Source organism: Engystomops pustulosus, chromosome 5 (assembly GCF_040894005.1).
Source record: "Engystomops pustulosus chromosome 5, aEngPut4.maternal, whole genome shotgun sequence".
NCBI classification, from domain to species: domain Eukaryota; kingdom Metazoa; phylum Chordata; class Amphibia; order Anura; family Leptodactylidae; genus Engystomops; species Engystomops pustulosus.
The window spans coordinates 94,260,327-94,286,829 of record NC_092415.1 but is presented as its reverse complement, the minus strand read 5'-3'; the positions used below and the strand labels follow the sequence as shown (position 1 = coordinate 94,286,829).

General features: G+C 41.8%; 1 protein-coding gene across 1 annotated transcript in view; it reads right to left on the bottom strand.

Moving 5' to 3' along the window:
* The window catches only part of DROSHA (drosha ribonuclease III), a 176,059-nt gene that overhangs the window by 64,141 nt on the left and 85,415 nt on the right, over positions 1 to 26,503 (bottom strand). The window contains exons 18-20 of the mRNA XM_072152739.1: positions 13,695 to 13,833; positions 8,550 to 8,610; positions 6,523 to 6,582 (exon numbers count right to left, since the gene is read on the bottom strand). Coding sequence (XP_072008840.1) covers positions 6,523 to 6,582; positions 8,550 to 8,610; positions 13,695 to 13,833 — 260 coding nt within the window. The remainder of the gene's footprint in view (positions 1 to 6,522; positions 6,583 to 8,549; positions 8,611 to 13,694; positions 13,834 to 26,503) is intronic.

Below are 26,503 nucleotides of genomic sequence, written 5' to 3'. Positions count from 1 at the left end.
CTTTTTAGGGAATAATGAAATCAAACACCATTACGGGTAAATACATGAAAAATTTAGAAAGATGTAATACAAGGGGTGCACTTTCCTAAATGGTGTCACTTGTTGGGGTTCTCCTGTTTTGTACCACTAGGGCTCTCCAAATGCATGTAAAGGATGTGTGTCAAATTTGGCTTTGAAAACACGAACGTCCCTCCTAAGCCCTACTGTTTACCAATACAACATTTTATTTGCACGTGTGGGGCAATATTATACCCGGAAGAAATTGTATTACACACAAAATACACATATATCACCTTGATAAAAGGGGTGTACTTTCCAAAATGGTGACACTTGTCAAATTTGGCTTCTAAAAGGCCAACACCCCTCTTTCCCTTCTGAGCCCTACTGTGTGCCCATGCAACATTTTATACGCACATGTGGGGCTTTTCTACGCTTAGGAGAAATAGTTTTACACATTTCTGGGGGTTGTTTCATCTTTTATCCCTTGTGGCTTACAAACATTTGGGGTAAAAGTAACTTTTTTGAGAAAATGTTCATCTTTCAACGCTCTTTCCATTGCAAGTGCCCACCTGTGCCCGTACAGCAGTGTACAGTGACAAAAGGGATAATCTGGAGCAATTGCACTTAACATTGTAAAATGCATTTTCCTTTTTAACCCATTGTGAAGGTGCAAATTTTAGTGTTCAATGAACATATTGTAAGATAAAATTACATTTCTGTAATTTCCCTTTCATTTATTTTTCACCCTCATGAAATGATCATAGAGTTAACAAACTTCTCAAAGGGCGTTTTGAATATTTTGAGGGGTGCAGTTTCTAAAATGGTGTCTTCTAACTAAATTGGCCCTCCAAAAGTAGGTTTTGATGATTTTCGTGAAAATCAGACATAAATCACAACTAAAGTTATAAGCTTTCTAACATCCTAAAAAACAGGAAAGGATGTTTGAAAAATGATGCCAAGTTGAAGCAAACACATGGGAAATGTTAGTTATTAAGTTATTTTGGTGATATGACTAACTTTCCAAAAAGTTTTTTTTCAACATTTTCGCCAAATTGCCGTTCATAGATAAATACTAAACATATTGCTTAACCCCTTAATGACCGCCGTATCGGCTTTTTACGACGGTCATTAAGGGTACTTCTTCTGACGCGTACGCCTTTCTACGGCGGCAAGTCCTGCAAGTGCCGGTGTCGGGCTGTGATATCACAGCCCAGACCCGGCACTAACACCCGGGATCGGAAAAACTCTGATCCCGGGTGTTTAACCCCTTACATGCCGTGGTCAAGCATGACCGCGGCGTGCAAGTGTGTCCCCCGTGGATCGGACACCCCCCCCCCGGTGTGCTTACCGGGGGATCCGATCCCTCCTGCCTCAGCCCTGGGTTTCGACGAGTGACCCGAGGCTGTCGGCTCCTCTCTGTGCCGGGTTCTGCTTCCTGGCAGGACCCGGCTGTGTGTATATGTTACTTACAGTATACACTGCAATACAAGTGATTGGATGAACGCTTGATCAAGCCAAGAAGAAGAAAATGTAAAAAAAAAAAGATTTAGTCATTTTAGAATATAATTAAATAAATAAATAAAATAATAGTCCCATAATCTCCCCAGTTACACATAAAATGCAAATAAAGTATATAAAACACAAAAACACGTACATATTTGGTATCACCGCATCCGTATTAATCTGTACAATAAATCTAAATCAATATTGAACCCGCTCGGTGAACGACGTAAAAAATATAAAAATTTTCATCAAACACTAAAAATGTTCTAAAAAGTGATCAAAAAAAGTTTCGTTCCCTAATATACGACTGAAAAGAACAACTCTTTTTGCAAAAAATAAGCCCTCAACCAGATCTGACAACAGAAAAATACAGAAATTATGGCCCTAAAAAGTTGTCAATAGTAAAAACAATGCGATTTTCTCAAATATTGGTTTTGCTCAGGAAAATTGAGCAAAGATGAGAAAAACTATATAAATGAGGTATCACCGTAATCGTAGTGAACCAGAGAATAAAGATAAAATATTATTTTTACATTACGGTGAGCGGGGGAAAAAAAAATGCTAAAAAGCCAAAATAAAAATTGATGATTTTGTTTGTGTTCCCCCTTGAAATAGTTAATAAAATCTCATGAATAAGCTATAGATCCCCAAAATGAATTATATATACATTGTATATCATCCCGTAAATAATAAGCCCTCATATGTTTGCATGTATACGTTGTACAATGTGACAATACAAATCTGCTGTAAATGGCGCCTCCATTCATTCTATACTCGGCCGTGCGCCCATACAGCAGTTTACCACCACATATGGGGCATCGCTACACACGGGAGGAATTGGGCATCAAATGTTGCAGTGCGTTTCATCATTTAATTTATTCTGAAACTGTCAGTTGTAGCCTAAATGAATGTATTTTCCAAAAAAATGTAAAAGTTTCTAAATCGCAGGTCCATATTGTTTTAACCCATGTGAAACGCTTAAAGGGTTAATAGACTTAATAGAAGTTGTTTTACATATGTTGAGGGGTCACGTTTCTATAGTGGGGTAATTTATGGGGTTTTACTATTATTTAGGCCTTTCAAAGTCACTTGGAAGCTGAGTTGTCCCTTAAAATGTGAGTTTTGGCAATTTTCATGAAAATGAGAAAAATGGCACCTAAAGTTCTGCGCCTCATAACATCCTAGAAAAATGAGAGGACGCATAAAATATAATCTCAGCATAAAGCAGACATTCCATAAATGTTAATTATCAACCCTTTTGGTAGTTTTACTTCCTGTCTGGAAAGCAGAACATTTCAAACTTGCAAAATGAAGAATTTTTACAAACTTTTGCCAAATTTTCACTTTTTTTCATAACTAAACGCAAAACTTATCACTTACATTTTGTAACTAACATGAAGTACAATGTGTCATGAGAAAACAGTCTCAAAATCACCTGGATATGTTAAAGCGTTCCGAAGTTATAACCAATTATCGTGAGACAGGGCAGATTTGAAAAATCAAGTCTGGTCATTAAGCTGAAAACTAGTGTCGGTGATAAGGGGTTAAATTTCTCAAACAACATGAAGTACAATGTGTCACGAATAAACAATCTCAGAATCAACTGAATATGTTAAAGTGTTTCAAAGTTATGACCACTTAAAGTGACACATGTAAGATTTCAAAAAAGGGCTGTGTCAGGAAGGTGCAAAATGGCCAAGTTGTTAAGGGGTTAAAGAAGACAGATCCTTTTGGGTGCTCCAGTAGCAAAATTGTCTAAATATTGTCTGAAATCTTTTGATAAATGTGGTGCCTTGGTTTGTTTTTGGCAAAATCCAGCAATAGTCAATACCTAGCTGTGAAAAGTTTTACTGGAGGCTTGTATGCACACCTCATGTCACAGCATCTCAATAGGGATAAAATTAATCATTTAAAGATGGACTCTTCAAAGTATACTTAGTTATTTACTTCGTTGAGTTCAGAGGTCGCACTAACATTTTTTCAGAAGGGTAAAAATACTCCTCTCACCATTTTTGAGGAGTATTTTTACCCGAGGAGGAGTATGAAGATTTCGGTAATACACAGCGCACACGACACGACGCTCAGACAGCGCGCACACTCACACACATTCGCACACGCGCACACACTCGCACATGCGCACACACTCGCACGACACTCACGCAGCGCGCACACACGACACTACACTACACTCACACAGCACACACTACACAATACACTACACAATACACTACACAATACACTACACAATACACTACACTCACACAGCACACACACTACACTCACACAGAACACTGCACACACTCACACAGAACACTGCACACACTACACTCACACAGAACACTGCACACACTACACTACACTCACACAGCACACACTACACTACACTCACACAGCACACACTACACTACACTCACACAGCACACACTACACTACACTCACACAGCACACACTACACTCACACAGCACACACTACACTCACACAGCACACACTACACTACACTCACACAGCACACACTACACTCACACAGCACACTGCACACACTCACACAGAACACTGCACACTGCACACACTCACACAGCACACTACACTCACACAGCACACACTACAATACACTCACACAGCACACACTACACTCACACAGCACACACTACACTCACACAGAACACTGCACACACTCACACAGCACACTACACTCACACAGCACACACTACACTACACTTACACAGCACACACTACACTACACTACACTACACTCACACAGCACACACTACACTACACTCACACTCACACAGCACACACTACACTACACTCACACAGCACACACTGCACTCACACAGAACACTGCACACACTCACACAGAACACTGCACACACTCACACAGAACACTGCACACACTCACACAGAACACTGCACACACTCACACAGAACACTGCACACACTCACACAGCACACACTACACTACACTCACACAGCACACACTACACTACACTACACTCACACAGCACACACTACACAGCACACACTACACACTACACTCACACAGCACACTACACTCACACAGCACACTTCACTACACTCACACAGAACACACTACACTCACACAGAACACTGCACACACTCACACAGCACACTACACTACACTCACACAGCACACTTCACTACACACTACACTACACTCACACAGAACACTGCACACACTCACCCGGCCTTAAGTCCCGTCGGGATCACGTAAATGCAGGCAGCTGCGGGCAGGTAGGGAGATGGAACAGGACAGGGAGCAGCAGCCCCGCTGTCCACAGGTCTCCCGGGGCCTGCGCTCTCGCTCCGGAGCGCTGTGTCACGTGTCGCGCTGAGCGGCCTGGCGCGCGCTGTGATCGCGCTACAGACATTTCCCTCTTTTGCAGCGCGCGCCGAACCGCTCAGCCTGCGCGCTACAGGGAATAATTGCCATGCGTAACTTTACGCATGGCAATTATTTCGGGGGGTAATGGCGCCTCATCACGCGTCTATGACGCGTGGTGAGGCGTTAATGCGACCTCTGGTTGAGTTATTGCCTTTTTGTATCTAAAATCTTCTATAAAAACCTCTTTGAATCAACTTCCAGCAGTGACTGCAAGGAGCCCAGGCAATGGAAGCTGCAAAATAGCCCAAACTATGGGTTGCCATAAAAAGGTCAAAGTTAGAACAAACCTCTTCACAATGATGCATCCTTTACATTTCTTTTCTCAACTATCTACCAACTCATTGTACCAGTTATCTACATCAAGACTAATATCCTGGATAATTTAAACCTTCCACTTTATCATGTTGCACCAGTTTTCCGTAATTTGCTAATCCAGATTAAAAAAAACTTACTGCCCAATATCCACAGAGCACCTTGAGGTTCGAGATAAACCACTGGTCTCAGTGTGGCCATGCTGCCATAGACGCATCCAAGCGGGGAGTACAGGAATAACAGTCCAATATTAGACAAAGAAAAGTGTTATTTGGTACAGCACAGCCACTTAAAGAGAACCTACCACCACGAATCTACCTATAAAGGTAGATCGGGTGGTAGGTGGATGTAAGGACATTAGGAGAGCTCTTTTTAGAGCTAATCCTCACGTCCCCGCTAACTTTTGGGAAACTTTATTAACCTAATATGTAAATTTAGTTATGCGGCTACTGGAGCGTGGAGTAGCCGGCACGAGGCTACACAGCGCGGCTACTCCACACCCCAGTAGCCACATTACTCCTCCTACCCTGTTGTGTCCGGTGCGCAGCTCCTCGTAGCTGCGCGCCCTCGTCTGCATGCGCAGAACGCCAGCTGAGCAGTCCCAGCTCCGAGGCCGGAGCTACTGCGCATGCGCAGTAGCCGGCTTGTCAGACGAGGGCGCGCAGCTACGAGGAGCTGCGCGCCGCACACAACAGGGTAGGAGGAGTAATGCGGCTACCGGGGCGTGGAGTAGCCGCGCCGTTAGCCTCGTGCCGGCTACTCCACGCCCCAGTAGCCGCATAACTAAATTTACATATTAGGTTAATAAAGTTTCCCAAAAGTTAGTGGGGACGTGAGGATTAGCTCTAAAAAGAGCTCTCCTCACGTCCCTTACATCCACCTACCACCCGATCTACCTTTATAGGTAGATTCGTGGTTGTAGGTTCCCTTTAAGGTGAGCAATTCTGCAACTACAGCAATAATGCCTACCATAACCCTTACTATGGTGCGCTGTGTGTTACTAGATTTCTTTCCAATCTCCACATTAACACTGTATAGACCCCTGCAACGCTTATCCTCAGGACCAGATCCCTTTGTTGAATATTAGCATTTCCATACTATGCCCTCAAAGGGTACTTTGGGTACATTATATTAAACGGTTTCTAGACAACTTCTGTGTATTAACACTTTCTTTTTCACTCTTGTACCAGCCCTATTCTGCATTGTAAGCTCTGTACACCTATGGTTTGAATCACACTAAATAAAGGCATGTGTACAGCAAGAACACAATTATTGAAGAACAGAGTAGTAAATCTTTATTTACCTTGTTAAAAATTCAACCACTGCATCTCCTAAGAACTCCAATCGTTCATTGTGGTTTATTCTGCAAACCAAAGAATCTTGTTACTTTTGCATGATAAATAAGGGATCGCAAGAAGCAAAGGAGATCAAACTATACTTTACTATGTTTTCATAGGAGTATATTTTTCCATGTACTTTATTTTGTATAATGTTATAGCAAACAATATTTACAAAATCCATTGTCCAGCATATCACATTGATTGTCAAGCTGCAGGTGTGGAGGAAAGGGGAATTACTGCAGATCCCAGCAAGTGTTTTATGAATTCATTCTTAAGAGGTTATGGGACAACAACACATGTCTATACTTTCAATATTTTTAGTGAACAGGCCTACAGCAGAAAAGATCAGAATTAATATAACATGAATTAATACACCACTTCTAGTAGAAGCCAATACGCAGCTGATAGTTTCCATTTGTGTAATCTTCCTAGTGATTAAAAAAGGCCACATGGGTTACGGGAATTGTGCGAGTTTTGGGTTTCGGTTTCTCATGAAGCAGAAGCCTAAGTGACCTATGTGTGCAGCCGAAGACGTAATCGAAACTGCCTGAGGACCAGAGACCAAATAGCTGGTCCGTTATTCTTCAGAACCCAATGAGGTTACTTATTTACCCATGCCTATGCTAATCACAGTAGCCAAGCATAAATATGTGTAACATTAACAAAGTATGAGCTGCCTTTTCTAAGATACTGGAGCCTGTATCTTGATTTTGCTCTCATCCTGATATTTCAGCACTGGTGCCTTTTTCTAATTTGGAAGTCAGTCCACAACTTTTTTGGTTTCCAAACTGAACAATTGAACTCCATGACTAGTGCATTCAGTAAAAGCAGTACAGAAAGGCAGCTTGTACTAAAAAGAGACACCCATGAGGCTGAGTGATGATAACTACATCACATGCAGGACAAAGTTTTGGATTACTTTTATAGCACAACATTACCGGCAGCAGTAATGTAGGGAGGGCATCTAGCATTTGAAATCTGTCTCAACATGCTGGGATGGCGGGACAGCAGAAAAAAAAAAAAAAAAGGACTATCTTGCCCAATCCAGGATGGTTGGGAACTTCATAGCAGGGAAGCTGTTCACACAGCATAACCTATGCTTGAAGAAACAATTTCAATGCTAGTTTCTCCTACTTATTCCATGCTCAGTGCTCCTCCATGGGATGTAAAGCTGCAAGGCTAATAACTATATAGATCCTGTATCTACACACTATGCATTGTTCAGTTGAATTACTTGCAAAAATCTCAATGGATTTTCCAAATTACTTTAGTTACTTATTAGTCACTTCCCACTGTATTTACATCATGAGAGAACACTAAGGATCAAGGGAAGCGAGTGTAACTTATTGACCAAGCTTCAGGGATATTGCATATATAGGCATACTTCATGCGAAGTTTGAGTGGTGGAATATTGTTTTACTTGTACTGTACCAGAAAAGAAAAAGAGTTAAGAGTGAATTGCCATTATATGGCAGTGTCTACATACGCATGAATTACTCTGAAGTGAGTCAGACAAATCTTTTCTGACCTGTCATTTATCTTCACTATACCTGTTTTATTCTTACAAAGATATTTATTTCTACAAGGGATGTCACTTATTGTGTAAAGAGAATCACTGGGTGGCATAAAAAATGGGTTTAGAGGCAGTCATGGTGCAGCCAATAACTCATTTGCATAAAGATTCAAGCAGAGTTTACTCTAAAATTAAAGATTACCGAGAAAGAATAAAGATATATGTGGAAACGAATAAAGTGCCCTACATTATGCGGTTTTCACTTTTACAGTAATTGAAGCTGGTATACTCCCTTTAAAGGCAGTGTCAGGACCCATCATTTAACATACTGACAAGCCATCTTCAGGACTTTATGTAATAAGTGTTATGCTGTTATCTTCTGAAGGACAACGATGAACAAAAATGCTAAATGTAAATGCTCATAAAATATTGCTTTTTAATGCTTGCAAATGCGTAATAAAGTGAAATTACTCTTACCGTGAAGGGGCTGGATCGTCTTGCCCCAGTCGAGACATAATGTTTATCAGCGTATTTATTCCTGTAGACATGCAAAATAAAAGCGGTCATAAATGACAGATCAAGCAGTTATAAAACTGTGAGCGGAAAGTTCACAGAGAAGCGCGCTGGGAATGACTTAAATCAATAGTGTTGAGGAGCCGGCCCTCATAAAAATTATAAGAGCATTTTCTCATCATATGCTTGTAAAAACGAGACGGACGCAAATTTATGTTCCAACTCTGCTCCTTTACTACAGTTAACACGAACAGCAATTAAATCTGTTTAATCCCATCATTTTATACAATGCTCTGTAAAGGGTATAAATTACCCAGCAACACAGATTCATTTGGGCAAGGGTAACAAAAGCAATAATTATGGCAAGGTCAGGACTCAACAAACAATTACACAATCAATGGGCTCAATAACCTTAGCAGTTATATACAGAATGGAAAAAAAAAGAACAAAAACATCTGAATACATGAAAATTCCAGGGTATAAGCAGTAATAATAATAGTGAAAGTTATATGTTTTCATATACAGTGAAGGAAATTATTATTTGATCCCTGGATGATTACATAAGTTTGCCCACTGACAAAGATGTGGCCAAACATTCTATCATTTTAAGGGTAGGTTAACGTTAACATTGATAGATGGAATATCAAAAATAAAATCATCCATAAAAATCATATTATATAAATTATATACTCAAGTTATGTGATGTAAAAGCCCCACTTGGCTTTTACTTGAGTACAGGCAGTCCCCTACTTAAGGACACCCGACTAACAGACAACCTCTAGTTAAAGACGGACCCCTCTGCCCACTGTGACCTCTGGTGAGGCTTTCTGGATGCTTTATTTTAGTCCCAGGCTGCAACGATCAGCTGTAAAGTGTCTGTAATGAAGCTTTATTTATAATTCTTGGTCCAATTACAGCAAAAAAAATGTAAACTCCAATTGCCAGTGGAGCAAAAATTGTCTTGATCTACAATCATAAAATATACAGTTTCAACTTACATACAAATTCAACTACCTTTGGAACCTATCTTGTATGTAACCCAGGGACGGCCTGTATATGAAAACAAAACAAAACATATACTCACCTTTCGGAGTTCGCCAGCAGTTTCCTGCTCATGCACAGGAAGATGTGAAGCCTGTGGAATAGAGCCATATTGGGGCCTGATCCCACGGTATGCACACAGTGCAGTGGATAAGAGTCGCTGTATTGTGCAGAAATATATAATGCAGACGTACTGTCTGATGAACAGCCACGCCGGAACTGTAATAATAATAATTCTTTATTTATATAGCGCCTACAGCTTACGCAGCGCTGCACAAAGCATGTCAAATTGGTCCCTGTTCCCCTGGGGCTCACAATCTAAACAACCTACCAGTATGTTTTTGAAGTGTGGGAGGAAACCCACGCAAACACGGAGAGAACATACAAACTCTTTGCAGATGTTGACCTCGGTGGGACTAGAGCCCAGGACTCCAGCGCTGCAAGGCAGAAGTGCTACCCACTCAGCCACCGTAATAATTAATAATTATAAGTAAGGGGAAGCTGCATGGGGCATTTCATTAGTAAGGGGAGGCTTACTCAGCTCGCCATATTTGGAGCAGGAGGAGGAAAGCTGCTTATGTTCCCAACCAACATTGTCCACCCTGTCAAGCACAAAGGTGGAAAGATTGGCCCAGTTTTGTGCCCAGGCCCAGGCTTTGTGCTAGTTTTCCATCACAGTATGCACATAAATACATGCACAAACTGTTTGCACACGTATTGTCGCCTCTTTCTTAAACTGTAACGAGATGAATTTGAAGTTCACTTATACTTATGGGGGCTCTCAGTTCATGTTTCTTGACGTAGGTTTGGAGGGTTGTGGAGACAAAGTCAGTCCTTATAGGAAGGAAACTGCAGGGAAAGGGAATGCTAGCGTCGTCGTGCCATCCTCCTCATGTGGTTCGATACATCAAGTATGGGGAGATGGTACGACTATGCAAAAACTATTGATGAGGATACTTTTTGTAAAGAGAAGAAGTTGTTAAAGAATAAACATGTCAATAAGAAATATAGGAATTCAGATTTGATGGAAGCGGATAGAAAAACATCTAAACTGGGGCATTGTGATTTAACTAAGAATCCCAGGGCTAACGTTCACACTAGGGACCCAAGGAAGGGCAAACAGGATGTTCTCGTTTTCTCTACCTGTTATAGCAAACAGTTTACACACGGATAGCCACTAAATACTTACCACTGCTGTCACAGGACGACACAATGGCCCGATAGTAGTGTCTGGGGTGAAATGTGTAGCCAAATAGGCCAAGGCCCTGGGTTCTGTATTGTCACCTAGTTTACTTGATAGCACAATGGGAGCAATGCCCACTCCCAGTTGGCAAAGGTTTCCAGACTGTTTCAATTGTGGACATACCAGGTATAAGGCCTGTTCTTACATAGCAATAAAAACAAGAAAAATACGGCATTTGCCAGACGTCAGTGGGAATACCCTGAACATTACTGCCCTGTCAAGGCATTTCCAAGAGGTACATGATAAGAAAACACAGGGGTTTTTTTGGAGCGGAATCGAAAAGGTCTTTGCATCTAAAATAGGAGGCGACATAAAGCGTCCAAGTTGCTGAATCATGAGACCTTCTGGATGTTCTTGCTTTGCACCCGGAGATTGGATCTGATACTTAGCTATTGACAGTAATATGTCTTGGGACTGTGTTAGGCCCGATATTGATCATGTTGGGCCCAGCATTGATCGTGGTGCCACCTGTGTTGTTGCCATTTCATTCGGGTACAATATACACTTGGATATGATTATTTTGCCTTACCCACATGTATATATATCTATTTATGTGGAAAATATTTGATGTATACTTTCCTGAGTGAGGTGCGGGCATCTCTCTATGATTCATACAGTATTACTTCCTATAGGATGCATAGGATTTAAAGATTTGCTGAGAAATAGTATTTATAACTGATCTATTTAGAAATAGTCGATATTATAGGATTTTGTGGTTCCTTTGAACAAATTAGTTTAAAAAAAAAAAAACGAGTGCGGCTGACCTTTCCTGTGTTGCTATGTGTGGTTGTGGAGTAGAGGAGCTGACGGCGTGCACCACCGCATGGACTTACTGTTGGAGGCTATTGAAGGGTGAGCGAACCAGATGCATTTTACTTTTATTATTTTTTTTTATGTTGCATATATATTAGTGTTCTTAGAAGAGAGTACAAGGGGGATTAATAAATGTAGTGAGTAGGATCTGCCCATCTGGATCCATTTGCGCTGTTTCTTGTGGGCTTGGATATTACGTCTTTCACTGTACGCCACAAATGATGTGTTCTTTATTCTTTGGGTCGGTACAATCATGTGGATACCAAGTTTGTATAGGTTTTATAATGTTTTCATACATTTACAAAATTTAAAACCTCCAGTACAAAAAAAAAAAATATTATTTTGTCATCTTCTGGCACTAATAACTTTTTCATACTTCAATATACGGAGCAGTGGGTGTTGTAATTTTTTGTTACTTTTGAAGTAGTTTTCAATGCTTCTATTTTTAGGACTGCACAGACTTTTCATCACTTTTTATTGAATTTTTAATGTTTTTCAAAATGGCAAAAAGTGCCATTTTCAACTATTGCAACTATTTTCAGTTACAGGGCTAAACACAGTGAAAAAAATGTTATTATATTTTTATAGATTGGGCATTTTTGGATATGGATAACATGTTTATTTATATTGATTCTAAGGAAAGGGGGGTGAATTTTTAGGTTTTTTAATTTTATTTTTTTCAGAATTTAACCATAGGTTATCTGATGGATCCTACCATATACTGTCATACTACAGTATGGCAACATATGGAGATTTTCCTCCTACGTGTGAATCGCACATTGTAATAAAAAGGTTAAGACTGCCTTAGGTCTTCGGAAGACCAGAGGCTGTCATGGCAACCGTTCTCCGCCCCCTTTGACGTCAAGGGGAGCGACGATCTTCAACGTGCGCCGCCATCTTATTGAAGCCACCGGTTTCTTTGCCGACAGCGATGGATGTGTTAACACCCAAGTTTGGTGCTAGCACCGATTGCGGGTGTCACCGATAAGTGTTTGCTGCATATTATGTGGGTGTGAGCCCTCTACAACCACCCGCAGCCAACGTGTGACGTACTATTACTTCACGCGCCGTTAAATGGTTAAGCAGAGTTGGTTTGTGATGGTGCTCCATTTTAGATTAGGGACCATTCTCTGGATAGGTTTACAATATTTCTTATTTGAAAAATTCCTTTATTAAAAAATACAAGTGTTTGATAAAACAGACAAGGCAGGAGATCAGGCAGATAGGGACCCATGCTACTTGATATCGGTAAAGACCCATATCAAATGTGCAATATGTAATTCCCCTCTAACTACTTTAGGGTTAGCCCAAAATTTTAAAGGTATGTAACAATCAGCCGAGACACAAATGGAGTTTATTGAACCAAATATGCCCATTGGGAATGGCCCCTAAGCAGACTCTGAAATGAAGCCAAAATGAATACTAGTTCAAAAGTCAACACAAAAATCAGGGGCAAAAATGCTGTTATGGGGAGCAATTCAGAAATTCAAACCAAAAGCTTGCCCTATTTATTGTACTATGGAATCATTGGAGAATGGAAGCTATATTGAAAACCACAAAGTAATATGTTTGTGGTGAAAATGTGACAGGGAAGAGGTTGTCAAGTATTTAAGTTACCCTATACACAGGATATCTCATCTGGGCTCATCTGTGGAGGTTCTACTGTTGAGACCCCCACCGAACACAGGACCGCAGCTTTCCAAAAGAACCTGTTCTCACTGAAGCAGAAAGACGAGCATGTTTGTCCATTTCTGTCATTCCCATACAACTAAATGGAGTGACATGACACAAGTGATAAAGCTGGGGATCAACTAGTGATTCCTGTGCTGTGGATAAAGAATAACTTAAATTACTTGGAATAACCACTTTAATATGTTATTTCACGGCTAGATCTTCGATGTGTATCTGAACCTGCAGGTAAAACTGTAGTGTGATTAGAGAGGCATACTTTAATAGATGTTACCGAAGTGACAAGATGTGGTATACGTACAATATACTATTGTTGAACATACCCTTTTTCCGCATGTGCATATAATGAACTTTTCGATCACCATACTTTGGCTGTCTTATTCCACAATTAGAAAGCGAATTACGAGCATGATCGGGATTCATCCCAAAATTTAAATGGTGACTTGGATGAGTCATTGCCAGCTGGAAAATTAAAAAAAAAAATGTAAGAAGGGAAGATCATAGGAAGTTGTCATCAAATGGTATAAAATAGTCTTAGAAATACATGAGATAACATGGGTAAAATGAATGCAGCATCATCAAATTAAATGACACTTAGCACAAAGGTATACCATAATACTTGAATACAGAACTATCTATGGGAATCATGTTATAGAGAAGAAGCAGTAATAAGATTGATTTATAATCTTGAGAAAAAAGAAATATGAATTGTGTTCTGTTCATCCTGTTTAAGGGCATCTACCACCAGGATAAAAGACTGTATGACAATGAGCCTGAGGGGCTCCAGGCTCCATTGACACCTGTGTAGCATGGACCCCTCAGGCTAATTTGCATACAGCCCTTCATTCTGGTGGTAGATCCCTTTTAATCTTTGCTCCTTTAATCCTCCCAGTGGCCAGACCTACTTTTCAACCTTTTTATGTTTTATTAATGCTACCAGTTATTTAATGTCCATTAATAGAAATCAACTTTGGGGTTCACTGTATTTATTTCATTTATGACTTTAGGACTAAACAAAAAGCAAAAAAAAAACTTTTGAACAATTAGAAAATTGTATGTGCAATTAAAGTAACTTTATCCAATTTCAGTGCGGTTCAATTGTAGCAACACTGTTGTAATAAAGGAGGAAAATGTAAGCCTTGCACAAGCAGGTCTTTCCTTTTGGATTTGTGTTTAGTATAACATGCAGGCATTATACAGATATTTGCATAGAAAGATAGCTGGAGAGATAGAAAACACATATTTAAATATATACTGAATTCATGAGCATGTGGAAGCGAGCGAGCGCCATAACTGTCAACAAAGTATGGAGCAGCGAGTGGAACGCTAATTATTTCACTGCAGCAGTAGTTAGCAGATTATGCTTGTTTGGCAGATTGGATCTGTTTGTAAAAATAAAATCAGCATCACTTCATACGAAGAGCTTGATATACAAGGTAAAAAAGACGTGCTTACTTTGAAGCGCTATTTTAAGTAAGAAAGGTATTGAATTGTGAGTCTATTGTAAACCATTTAAACACCAGGCAGCAGTGGTTACTCAAATATTCAGTGTGGCATAAATATATTCTCTTTCTGCAGCATGGATTTATGCCACTCTCAGCAGCTGGCAATCCCATTTATTTGGAATCCAGCAGCATCCAGACTGTAACATATTCCTGAAAACACTTAACACTTTTTAAAGACACTCTTTAGATGCTGTCCCAGATGCCAATGTGTTTAGTTCCACGTTCAAGTTCATAATCATTTATTATATATTTTTTTTCTATTTCAAATCCCATCTTGCAGTTCTATATCGGCTCTGGGTTTATACTGGGCTGTGATATTTTAACAAATGGGGAAAAATAAAACTGTTCATATTGGATTGACAAGAATTAATTGAGTGTATCCATTATTAGGAGTGGTCTTTATCACTATTGATTCCTGGCTACTATGTGTTTATTTGCATATATACAAAATCTTCACACATGACTAGAGATGAGCGAACATACTCGTCCGAGCTTGATGACATTATTGACGTAGTGGAAGAAGTGTGTAAAGAGGTGTCGGACGATGAGGAGACACGGTTGTCAGACAGTGGTGAAGTTGTTGTCAGGGCAGGAAGTCCGAGGGGGGAGCAGACTGAGGGATCGGAGGATGATGAGGTGACAGACCCAAGCTGGGTTGATAGGCCGGGTGAACACAGTGCTTCTGAGACGGAGGCGTGTCCTATAGCAGAACAGGTTGGAAGAGGCAGTGGTGGGGCCAGGCAGAGAGGCAGGGCCAGAGCTGGTGCATCAGCGCCAAATGTTTCACGTAGTCAAGCTCCCGTGGCGAGGGCTAGATTTTCAGAAGTCTGGAGGTTCTTTAAAGAAACACCGGATGACCGACGGACTGTGGTGTGCAACCTGTGCCAAACCAGGATCAGCAGGGGTTCCACCACTACTAGCTTAACTACCACTACTAGCTTAACTACACCCCACTCAATGGCACCAAGACCGTTCACCTCCGGCCGGGCACACCACTGCTCCTTCCCCTGTGTCATCTGCTAGTCAGCCCCCTGCCCAGGACCCCGGCCCAAACACCTCCCGAGCGAAAACCCCATCTTCGCCTCCACGATCCTCCACAGCATCCACCAGCGTTCAGCTCTCCATACCCAAGACGCTGGAGCGCAAAAGGAAGTATAGTGCAACCCACCCACACGCCCAAGCCCTCAATGTCCACATCTCCAAACTGCTTAGCCTGGAGATGCTGCCCTATAGGCTGGTAGAGACCGAGGCCTTTTGAAACCTCATGGCGGCGGCCGTCCCTCGGTATTCGGTCCCCAGCCGCCACTACTTTTCCCGATGTGCCGTCCTAGCCCTGCACAAGCACGTGTCAGACAACATCATCCGTGCCCTGACCAACGCCGTTTCTGACAAGGTCCACCTGACCACGGACACGTGGACGAGCGCTGCCGGGCAGGGCCACTATATACCTCTAATGGCACATTGGGTTAACTTGGTGGAGGCTGGGACAGAGTCTGACCCTGGGGCTGGTCATATACTGCCGACGCCGAGGATTGCGGGGCCTACCTCGGTCCAGGTCTCGAAGGCCTACTATGCCTTCTCCTCCTCCCACCCCTCCTCTACCTCCTCCTCCGAATTACCATCCCTGGGCATGGCGCCATCAGTCGGTAGCTCTAGGCAAAGCAGCAGTGCATCGCTAAGCGACAGCAGGCGGTGCTCAAACTGCTGAGCCTAGGCGATAAAAGGCACACCGCCCAAGAGCTATTACAGGGCATCACGGCGCAGACTGATCTGTTGCTGGCACCACTGAACCTGAAGCCAGGCATGGTTGTGTGTGACAACAGCCGTAACCTGGTGGCGGCTCTGCAACTCGGCAGACTGACACATGTGCCATGCCTTGGCCATGTGTTAAATCTCATAGTTCAGCGTTTCCTCTAGACATACCCCAATCTGTCTTATTTGCTCACGAAGGTGCGCCGCATCTGTGCGCATTTCAGGAAGTCCAGCACAGATGCTGCCACTCTCAGGGCAGCGCAGCGCCGCCTCCAACTGCCCGCTCACCGACTGCTGTACGACGTGCCTACGAGGTGGAATTCAACATTAACCATGTTATCCAGAGTTTACAAGCAGCGCAGAGCGATTGTAGACTGCCAGATGTCAACTTCCACCAGAACTGGTAGTCAGGTCAGTCAGCTTCCTCAAGTCTACAATGAGGAGTGGACGTGGATGTCTGATATCTGTCAGGTGCTGAGTAACTTTGAGGAGCCAACACAGATGGTCAGTGGCGATGCCGCCATCATCAGCCTCACCATCCCGCTGCTTGGCCTGTTGAAAAACTCTCTGGTCAGCATGAAGTCGGAAGCTTTGCGCTCATCACAAAAGCACCCTTAGGTCTGTTTCTCAGCGCATATCGGAGGAGGTGGAGGAGGATGAGGAGGAAAAGGAGGAGAATGTTGGCGAGACAGAAAAGGGGACCATTGTTCAGTCCTTCACTGTTCAGCGTGTATGGGCAGAAGAAGAGGAGTTGGAGGAGGAGGAAATGGACAGTCAGGCAAGTGAGGGGAGTGAATTCTTGCGCGTTGGGACTCCGGCACATATGGCAGATTTCATGCTAGGCTGCCTATCCCGTGACCCTCGCGTTCAAAGAATTTATTCCAGCACCGATTACTGGGTATTCACTCTCCTGGACCCACGGTACAAGCAAAATCTGTCCACTCTCATCCCTGGAGAGAAAAGGAGTGTGAGAATGCATGAATACCAGCAGGCCCTGGTGCACAAGCTGAAACAGTATTTCCCCTCTGACAGCGCTAGCGGCAGAGGGCGTACTTCTGCGGGACAAGTAGCGAGGGAGAGTAGGCGAACAGGCAGCTTGTCCAGCACTGGCAAAGGTACGCTTTACAAGGCCTTTGCCAGTTTTATGTCACCCCAGCAAGACACTGTCACCTGTCCCCAGTCTTGGCAGAGTAGGGTTGATCTTTACAGAAAGATGGTGAGGGAGTACGTAGCTGACCATACCATCGTCCTAAATGATCACACAGCTCCCTACAACTACTGGGTTTCAAAGCTGGACATGTGGCACGAACTGGCGCTGTACGCCTTGGAGGTTCTTGTCTGCCCTGCCACTAGCGTGTTGTCCGAGCGGGTTTTCAGTGCAGCTGGTGGCATCATCACTGATAAGCGTACACACCTGTCGACTGACAGCGCTGACGCTTATCAAGATGAATAAAGCCTGGATTTCTCAGGATTTCCATTCTCCACCAGGTGAAAGAAGCTCAACCTGAATAATGTATGCACTCCTCCTCATAATTTTCCTCCTTCTCCTCCTCTTTGTACACTAAAGCAGAGGAAACTGGCTATTTTTTGCCAGGGCCAACTGGCTCTAGCTATAGTTCTCTATGTATTTAATTTTTCTGGAGGGCCACCTACCCGGTCCTCTGTTTTAAACAATTTTTGGGAGTGCCACATACAGGCACTCAATCTATTTAATTTTCCTGGAGGACCACCTACCTGCTCCTCTGGTTTGAAAACTTTTTTGGACTGCCACATACAGGCACTATCCAAATTAAATTGTCTCCATAGCAGCCTCCACACGTCGTCTTTTTAGCTGCCTCCACACGTCATCGCCATAGCTGCCTCCATACATGGTCCCCTTATCAAACGAGCTGTGTCAGGCAGAATTTTGGGTTGTTTTCATGGCTTCCACATCAAACTTGTTAACTTAGTCGCCACCCTGCTGTGTAATCCACAAAATATACTGGCAAACTTTTATCATTTACCAATATTATTTCAGCGTTTCTTGCGCATCTGTTTACATTCCCCTCACCCGCCATAACCCAAACTTATAAGAACACTACTACACTTGATCTTATACAAAAGGTTCTTAGAAGTGCTGTTTGGGGAGTAGCCGAGAGACAGGGGTTTGGATTGGCGAAAGCTCACCTGGCAGCGGAGCGCCAGTTCCATCCCAAGATCCAACTAACTGCAGCACCTTTAATCTACTACTACTTCACTGCCTCCATACATCGTCCCCTTATCAAACGAGCTGTATCATAGCAGCGCAATATGGATGCCCCATACTGTCGCTCTTTATCATGGAACGATTTCCGAAAAAACAATTAAAAATAGAACCACTATGCTATTCCATTATTCCTGGGTGAAATATTCAAACGACCCGGCCTGCTTTGAAAATTATAATTTTTTCAAAGTAAACGCTTCTGACCCCCAGGCCCATTTTGGGTGGAGAGGAGTCGAGAAACAGGGGCTTGGACAGGCAAAAGCTCGCCTGACAGCTGACCGCCAGCTCCATCCCAAGATTAGGCAGCCTCAGAGGCATCCATGCATGCTGCCCCTGCCGTTTCCTGTCCATTTTTCCTCCACGATCCTCCACAGCGTCCACCAATGTCTCCATGCGCAACTTTCAACTCTCTATACCCCAGACACTGGGGCACGAGAGGATATGCAGCACATCATCCCCTTATCAAACGAGCTGTGTCAGGCAGAATTTTCAGGTGTTTCACCAGATACATAGTGGAACTCGGCCCATCTGTCGCCGCCATGCTGGAGACCTGAAGTTGCAATCATAGCAGCGCAATATGAATGCCCCATACTGTCGCTCTTAATCATGGAAGTCGTCTCCATGGCTGCCTCCACATGTCGTCCCCTTATCAAAAGAGCTGTGTCAGGCTCATTTTTCGTGTGTTTCACCAGATACGTTATGGAACTTGGTCACTATGTCGCCACCATGCTGTGCTATCGACTAAATATACCGTCAACCTTTTGTTCACATAGGAAATCATTTCAGCGCTTCTTGCTCACCTCCTTTGGTGAAGCCCGAGTCCATTTAGGGTATGTCGCCATGACACTCTCTAGCCTGCCACTGCTGCCTCTGCATGCCGTCCCCTATAGTGTCAGGGTCAATTATTGCATGTTTTAGATGCTATCTAGCCTCATTTGGTCACTCTGTCATGGCCATGCTGTTGCCCATAATTTTGGCATTTTGGTGCAATTAAGCAGCCTCAGAGGCATCCATGCATGCTGCCCCTGCTGTTTCCTGTCCATTTCCATGGTGTTTCCATCCTTTTCTGAGGTTCCCAGGTGTTTGGCCAAGCTTCCCTGTGCAGAGCCTCCCATGACTTCAATGGGGTTCGTTATTCGAGATGAGCACTCGAGCATTGGGAAAAGTTTGTCTCGAATAACGAGTACCCAAGCATTTTAGTGCTCGCTCATCTCTACACATGACCAATGTGTTTTCACCCATAAATACCAACCAATTTTTTCCCATCCCCCCCACCCCCCCAACACATACAAAGAGAACCTTTCCCTTTTCCATCAACATAACTGTATGAGGACTTACTATTTGCAGAACAAGTTATAGTATTAAGTGGCATCTTTTTGGGGAACATTTATCTCAGAGGTAAAAGAAAAAAAAATTGTCTAATTAAGGACCAGCTAAACTCTGCTATTAAGGTGAGGTTGTGGAATACCATTTCATTTCACATGCCATGACACGAAGTTACATGAAGAAGGGGGGGATATGCATAATGACTATGCACTTTACACTCCAGTCTTGATACTCCACCCGCCAGCGCACAGTGAGCCCAATATACTGAGATGCTCCAGTCTCCTGGAGGAATAGTACATCAGGTCCTGCCTCGCATAGGATTCTGCTGTAGCCTGTGCCAGTCTGGGGCATTCCTTAGGGAAGGATTGTGGACAAAAAGCCATACTCCAACGTGCAAGGGATAAGCAACTGAAATATGGATGAAAACTCAGAGAAACAGATGCAGAAAAGCATAAACTAGTAATACTATACTACATTTGAAAGTATTCTACTCTTGCAGCATTTGAATCCCTACATAGTAAAAAAGCTGGCACTATACTGAAGTTATTTTCTTAAGTTTCTGTACTTTTGCACAATGAGACACATTTCCTTGACAATTTCTTAGATTTTTAGTGCATTGCTGGTTTAGGAAGAAAGTGGGTGCAGGACCTCACTAGTAAAGATTTGTTTTGTTTTTCTGTTACCCTGGAAATGCAGCATAAACCTGCATAGAAGCAATGGTCCAAATATGCTATGAGAACTGATTGCAGGCTTCTGCAAGATATGGACAACAAGATGTACTTCTCAGAGAGATTTTACTCTCGCTAAAGCTGCATGTGTCTTGTAGTCCACAGTCAGGGGTTCCCCCATCTGCTTTCTAAATGATCGTGAAGAATACTGATATAATACCCTTTACGGATTCCAGAGCTGTGTGAATGCACATATTTCTACCTCCCTACCAATCACCGATATGTCACATCTGTGCAGAGGGGAATCTGCATGTAATGTGAACATCACCTTGCTCTTCCTTGTTACAGAGAGGATTTTATGCCTCCTCAAATAGTTTTCCTTTTTTTTATAGTTTTTATTGTGTTTTAACACATTTAAAAAAATTAAAACCTTCTGTACAAAAAAAATTCTTTGTTTCGCCATCTTCTGGCGCTAAAAACTTTCATATTTTGAGGACTGTACAACCTATTGATCACTTTTTATAAATTTTCTTTATATGTTGCCATTTTCCTTTACGGGCTTTAGTGTATTGAGTGTAGTGATTTAAATCTTTAGTTACTGTATATACTCGAGTATAAGCCGCCACAATAAGCCGAGGCCGCTAATTTTACCACAAAAATCTGGTAAAACCTATATTTTTTTGCTCAAGTATAAGCCGAGTTTGGGTTTTCAGCACATTTTCTTGTGCTGAAAAACTAGGCTTATACTCGAGTATACATGGTATTTATTTTTATAACTACTAACCCTAAGTTGTCTGATTGATCTTACCATAGGGCAGTATATGGGGATTTTACACATGATCTATTACAATTGTAATAGATCTACTTAATATACACAGCCTTCGGGTTTTATAAAGCCAAGAGGCTGTCATGGTAAACGATCATTGCAATGACATCACAGGGAGCCAATATAGTGGCACCACCCCGTTGATCAAAGGGTTAACACCTGTGATTGGTGCTAGCAATATGCAGCAAACACCCACCTTGTATGGTGTACCCACCATACATCCCCAGTCAAAATCTGACGGTAAGGCCGGTGGCACATGTGGCATTTTGAACCCGGCTTTGGGCCGTTTTTAAGCAGTGCGTTAAAAATGCATGAAATTTTTAGAAAACGCATGCGTTTTTGACCCATTTTAATTAAGATAATTGGTAAAACCGGTCGAAAACGCATATGTTTTTTAACCCATGCGTTTTTTAACGGACTGCTTCAAAACGGCCGAAAACACTGGTTCAAAACGCCACTTGTGCCGCCGGACTAAGGGGTTAAAACACCAAACATGTTTCCTTATAGGTTGACCAAAAAGTGAAGCTACACAGATTATAAAAATGAATAGCATAAAATAATAAACACAAAAATGCTCAACCTTTTAGGAAAATGCTTTAATTGTAATGAAAAAAAAACATCCTTTCCCTACAAATCAAAACTGCAGTATTAAATATTTTGCGAAATACAGCATAAATATTATTTATATATAAAATTGTACAAACATTAACTATATTCCAAGTTTATTTGTATTAAACATGGAATGTACTAGTATTTACATGATGCAGAGCAGTGGATACATTGTATAATATATGCATACTCTAGATACCTGTCTACACTGACACAGAGTCTCCTACAGCTATGTCAACAGTGGTATCTGGCAAGGATTACTTGTTATCAGATGTGAAGGATCTTTTGCAAATGGGAATGTAAAGATGAAATAAACTAGCTAGGCTCCCCACCTGTGCAAGGCCTGCGTCTTATCAGATACTGCTAATCTTCTCATATAAGATTTCTGCACAATATCTAACTTTTTTTCAGTAAATAAAAGCTGTAAAATGTTACTTCTGTTATTTTGCAAGATTTACATATTGAGCATATTAGCAATACATTTACAACCCATACAGAGATAACAGTTTACAGGGAGAAAGAGTAAGCTGTGAATCAGTTCAGCATCTTAGATGTAAGCTTGTTTTTGTTGTAAATTTTTAAGAGTTACCCTTTATATTGGTTAAATAAATCTGCATTCTCGATAATACGGTTCTCAATGATATTGCAGAGAACATACCAGGCCTAAAATCATGTTTTATTAAAAAAAAAAAATTCAGGCACAATCTATGAATGACCTAGTCATTATAAGCGTTTTTATACTTTAGAGTCAATAAACATTTATTGAAACAGAACAAAATACAATAAATGGCAGAGATATCCAATATGGAACAGAAGGTGTTTAAACAATGCTCAGTATCATCAACCTGTGTCTTGGGAATGAGAAGTTATAGAAAATGATACACTTCTAAGGTTGACAATCAAGAAGTAAGAATCATTGCATAGAGCAACTCAGATGCAGTGGGTGGGTTTTAGATGAAGATCTGACGCCATTATTCGGGGAACAGCAGTTCAAAAATATAAACAGAATACAACAATAACGGTACAAACGAGGAAGACAGGGGTTGGACACTAAGGGGGGGAGGGGGTAGGTAAGAAAGAGTAGAGCTAAAGAGAATGAATAGTCAAAGAAGATCGGAAAATAAAGAAGCATGTGAAGCTGCCTTATAGCATTGACCCAGATGTAACCCAGGCCGCAAAAGAGGGTGAATCCCTGAAGGTTATCCAAATGGACCAAGTAGCGTAGAATTGCGTGACTTTGCCGTCATCAATAGCCTTCAACTCTTCCATTCTGAAGATATGATTGAGGGCGGCAACCCAGTCCGCTCTGGAGGGGGGAGTAGGAGATCTCCAGCAGCGAGGAATAATCTGGCGAGTAGCTACCAGAAAATGTCTCAGGATATCTTTCTTTATTCTTGAGATTGGTCCCGGGAGAGCCGAGAGCAGAGCCTGCTCTGCTGTCAAGGTGACCAGTGATTTGGCCAGAGTATTGTATAGCTGGTTAATATTCTGCCACAAGGGGGCGATGAGCGGACAGCTCCACCAAATGTGGAGCATGCGTTTTTATACTTTAGACAGTTTAGAGTAGACAGAGCTGGAAGCAGATAGCTCTGCTTGTAGTGTTGCGACTGTTCTAGGGCACTGCAGTGGACAGGAATCTGACACAGCAGTCACAGCTCTGATAACTCTCTACGATACTAACAATCTGAGCACCTGTGTGACCATGGACAGATTTCTATCCACTGGAAGTAAACATATACTACTTTCTGTATCAATTCGTCCAAGTTTTCTAGATCTCTGCTTGTTGTCATTCTGTAGAAAGTGTCTAAATTTTTATAATACACATAATAACAATTTGCTGAAATGTATTTAAACATCTGCAATGTGTTCTTCACACACATATATATTGTTCTTCACATGCTATTTTGGGCGCACCGTTCCGCGCGTATCTCCCGACAAGTAAGCAGATGTGCCGAACATCTGTAATCTATTCTGCACTGTGTTCTGCACTGTGTTTTTCTCTTAAATGATCCTGTGTTCACTGTGTTCACTGGTTTTATTCTATTCTTCACTGTTCTTTACATCTGCTAACTTGTCGGGAGATAATATACACGGGGAACAGTGAAGAATAGATCGCAGATGTTTGCAACTTATCAGAAGACATTATTTTTCAATTAAATAACACATTTTAATCCCAAACCATGGTCCCTTTGAAAAAGGCTTGAGTCTCCCATTGACTAGCGCGTGAAAAACGCGCCGAAAACGCAAAAAAACCGCTAACAACACGCGCATGAAAAACGCAAAAACGCTAATTACTCCAAGGAAAAATGGAACGAAAACGCAGCCAAAAACGTCAGTTTTTCACGCATTGCACTCTGACGTGAAATGCAACGCTAGTGTGGAAGGGGCCTAACACGTCGGGAAAATGCGAATCGGGCCCTTAGTGAATGACCCCCTATGACTGGTGAGGTCACTATATTCGGGATCCTGTATGTGCTGCCTGTCGTCGTAAAGCATATTCAGATTTCCCATAAACACTAAATAATAAGTGTTCTGTTACTACATAGAAAAGAAATTAGATGACAAACCAAGAGAAGAGAAACCTGCTAATTGGGCTCAGCCCTTCATCCAGGCTGTTTTTAGTTAGTGCGTTTTCAGACCGTAAAAAACACATGCGTTAAAAAATGCATGCGGTTTTGTCCATTTTTAATTGAGCAAATTTGGAAAACCGGACAAAAATGCATGCGTTTTCAAGAAACGCATGCGGTTTTTAAAAATGATGCGTTTAACGCTTGTGGTTTTTAAGATTTGAAAACTAAAAACGCCATGTGTGGCATCACCCTAACACAACTGGCATTGATAACTAATACACAATTACAAGTAAATTGAATGCAGCAGTGTCACTGAAAATTATATCATTCTTTACAGATTATGCATTGGAACATTTCTTCAGCACACATTTTTTTCTGCTCCCATAACAGGTTTTACCTAAAGCAGTCGTAGCTTTATCAATAGATTTGTTACAAATGTATATTCAGTATGGAGTACACTTGAGGCAGGGAAGAGGTTAATTTGATTAGTACTTAGCCTTGTGTGAGACAGCAGATGGAATCTGGTGCATGCTCTCACGTGTCTAACATTTTGTAGACTTGACAAGATAAATGTATTTCATCTCTCAAGTTGGAAATGAAAAATTACTTTTCTGCCTTAATGCATTGGTTTTAAAATTATTAAAGATTAACCGCATTTGGCATTTTACAATATTTGCCAGTAGCTAGACATAATTGTAGGCCTTAAGGAAATATATTAGGGCTGGAGAGGAACATATTCAATGCATTCAATATTCTAAACTGCATGGGCATGAAGAGGCAAAGGCTAGAATGTACACAGAGCAGCAGGGCTGCCACTAAGATATTAGGGGGCCCTTGACTGGCAAATTCACAACAAAGATTACAACCGGAACAAAGATTACTATATAGATACAGCACTGGAACTTAGAAATGGTACTAGAATGGTACCGGTTCTCACCCGTCATCAATATCTGACCGACTCACGAAAGAATCAACCAGGGCATCACAGAGGCAAGAATAAGCAGCACATGGCAGCAGGAAGACAGAGAAGGCAGTCAGGTCACTGACCATCTCAGTCTTCCCTGACCATCTCTCCATGACGCCCTTCGCATAGCCCCCACAACTCCCATTCATGTTGACTCTAGGAGTGTGTGAAGAGGTTGTAAAAGCCTCTGCCTGGGGAGCCAGATGAGGACATGTTACTCAAAGTCCTTTTGAAGGGTATGTCAATGACATGCTCACAACAAGATATATCTATAATCAAAATGTGCTAAAAAAAAAAAAACAAAAAAAAAAACAAAAAAAAAAACACTGTACCACATGCTCAATGAGTTTCACATTATTACAGGTGCTAGTAACACTTTACATTTCAGTTTTTTCCCCCATTACCATTGTAATATCAATAATATTTTCCAAAATTATTGTATCTTTTCCCAGTGAGCAGGGACAAAGATGTGCCACTTGCCCAAGAAAAGAAATGGTAAGTGATTTGGGTGGGAATAGCAGTGCTCCAGGGGGACATGATACTGGAGCACCAACTGTCTCATAAAATACATTGGAGATGTTGGAAATCATAATGCATTTATCTACACCTTGCTTGTTGGAGGTAGTAAACTCCCTTAATGGTGCACATACCAACTCTACGTGAGGACCAT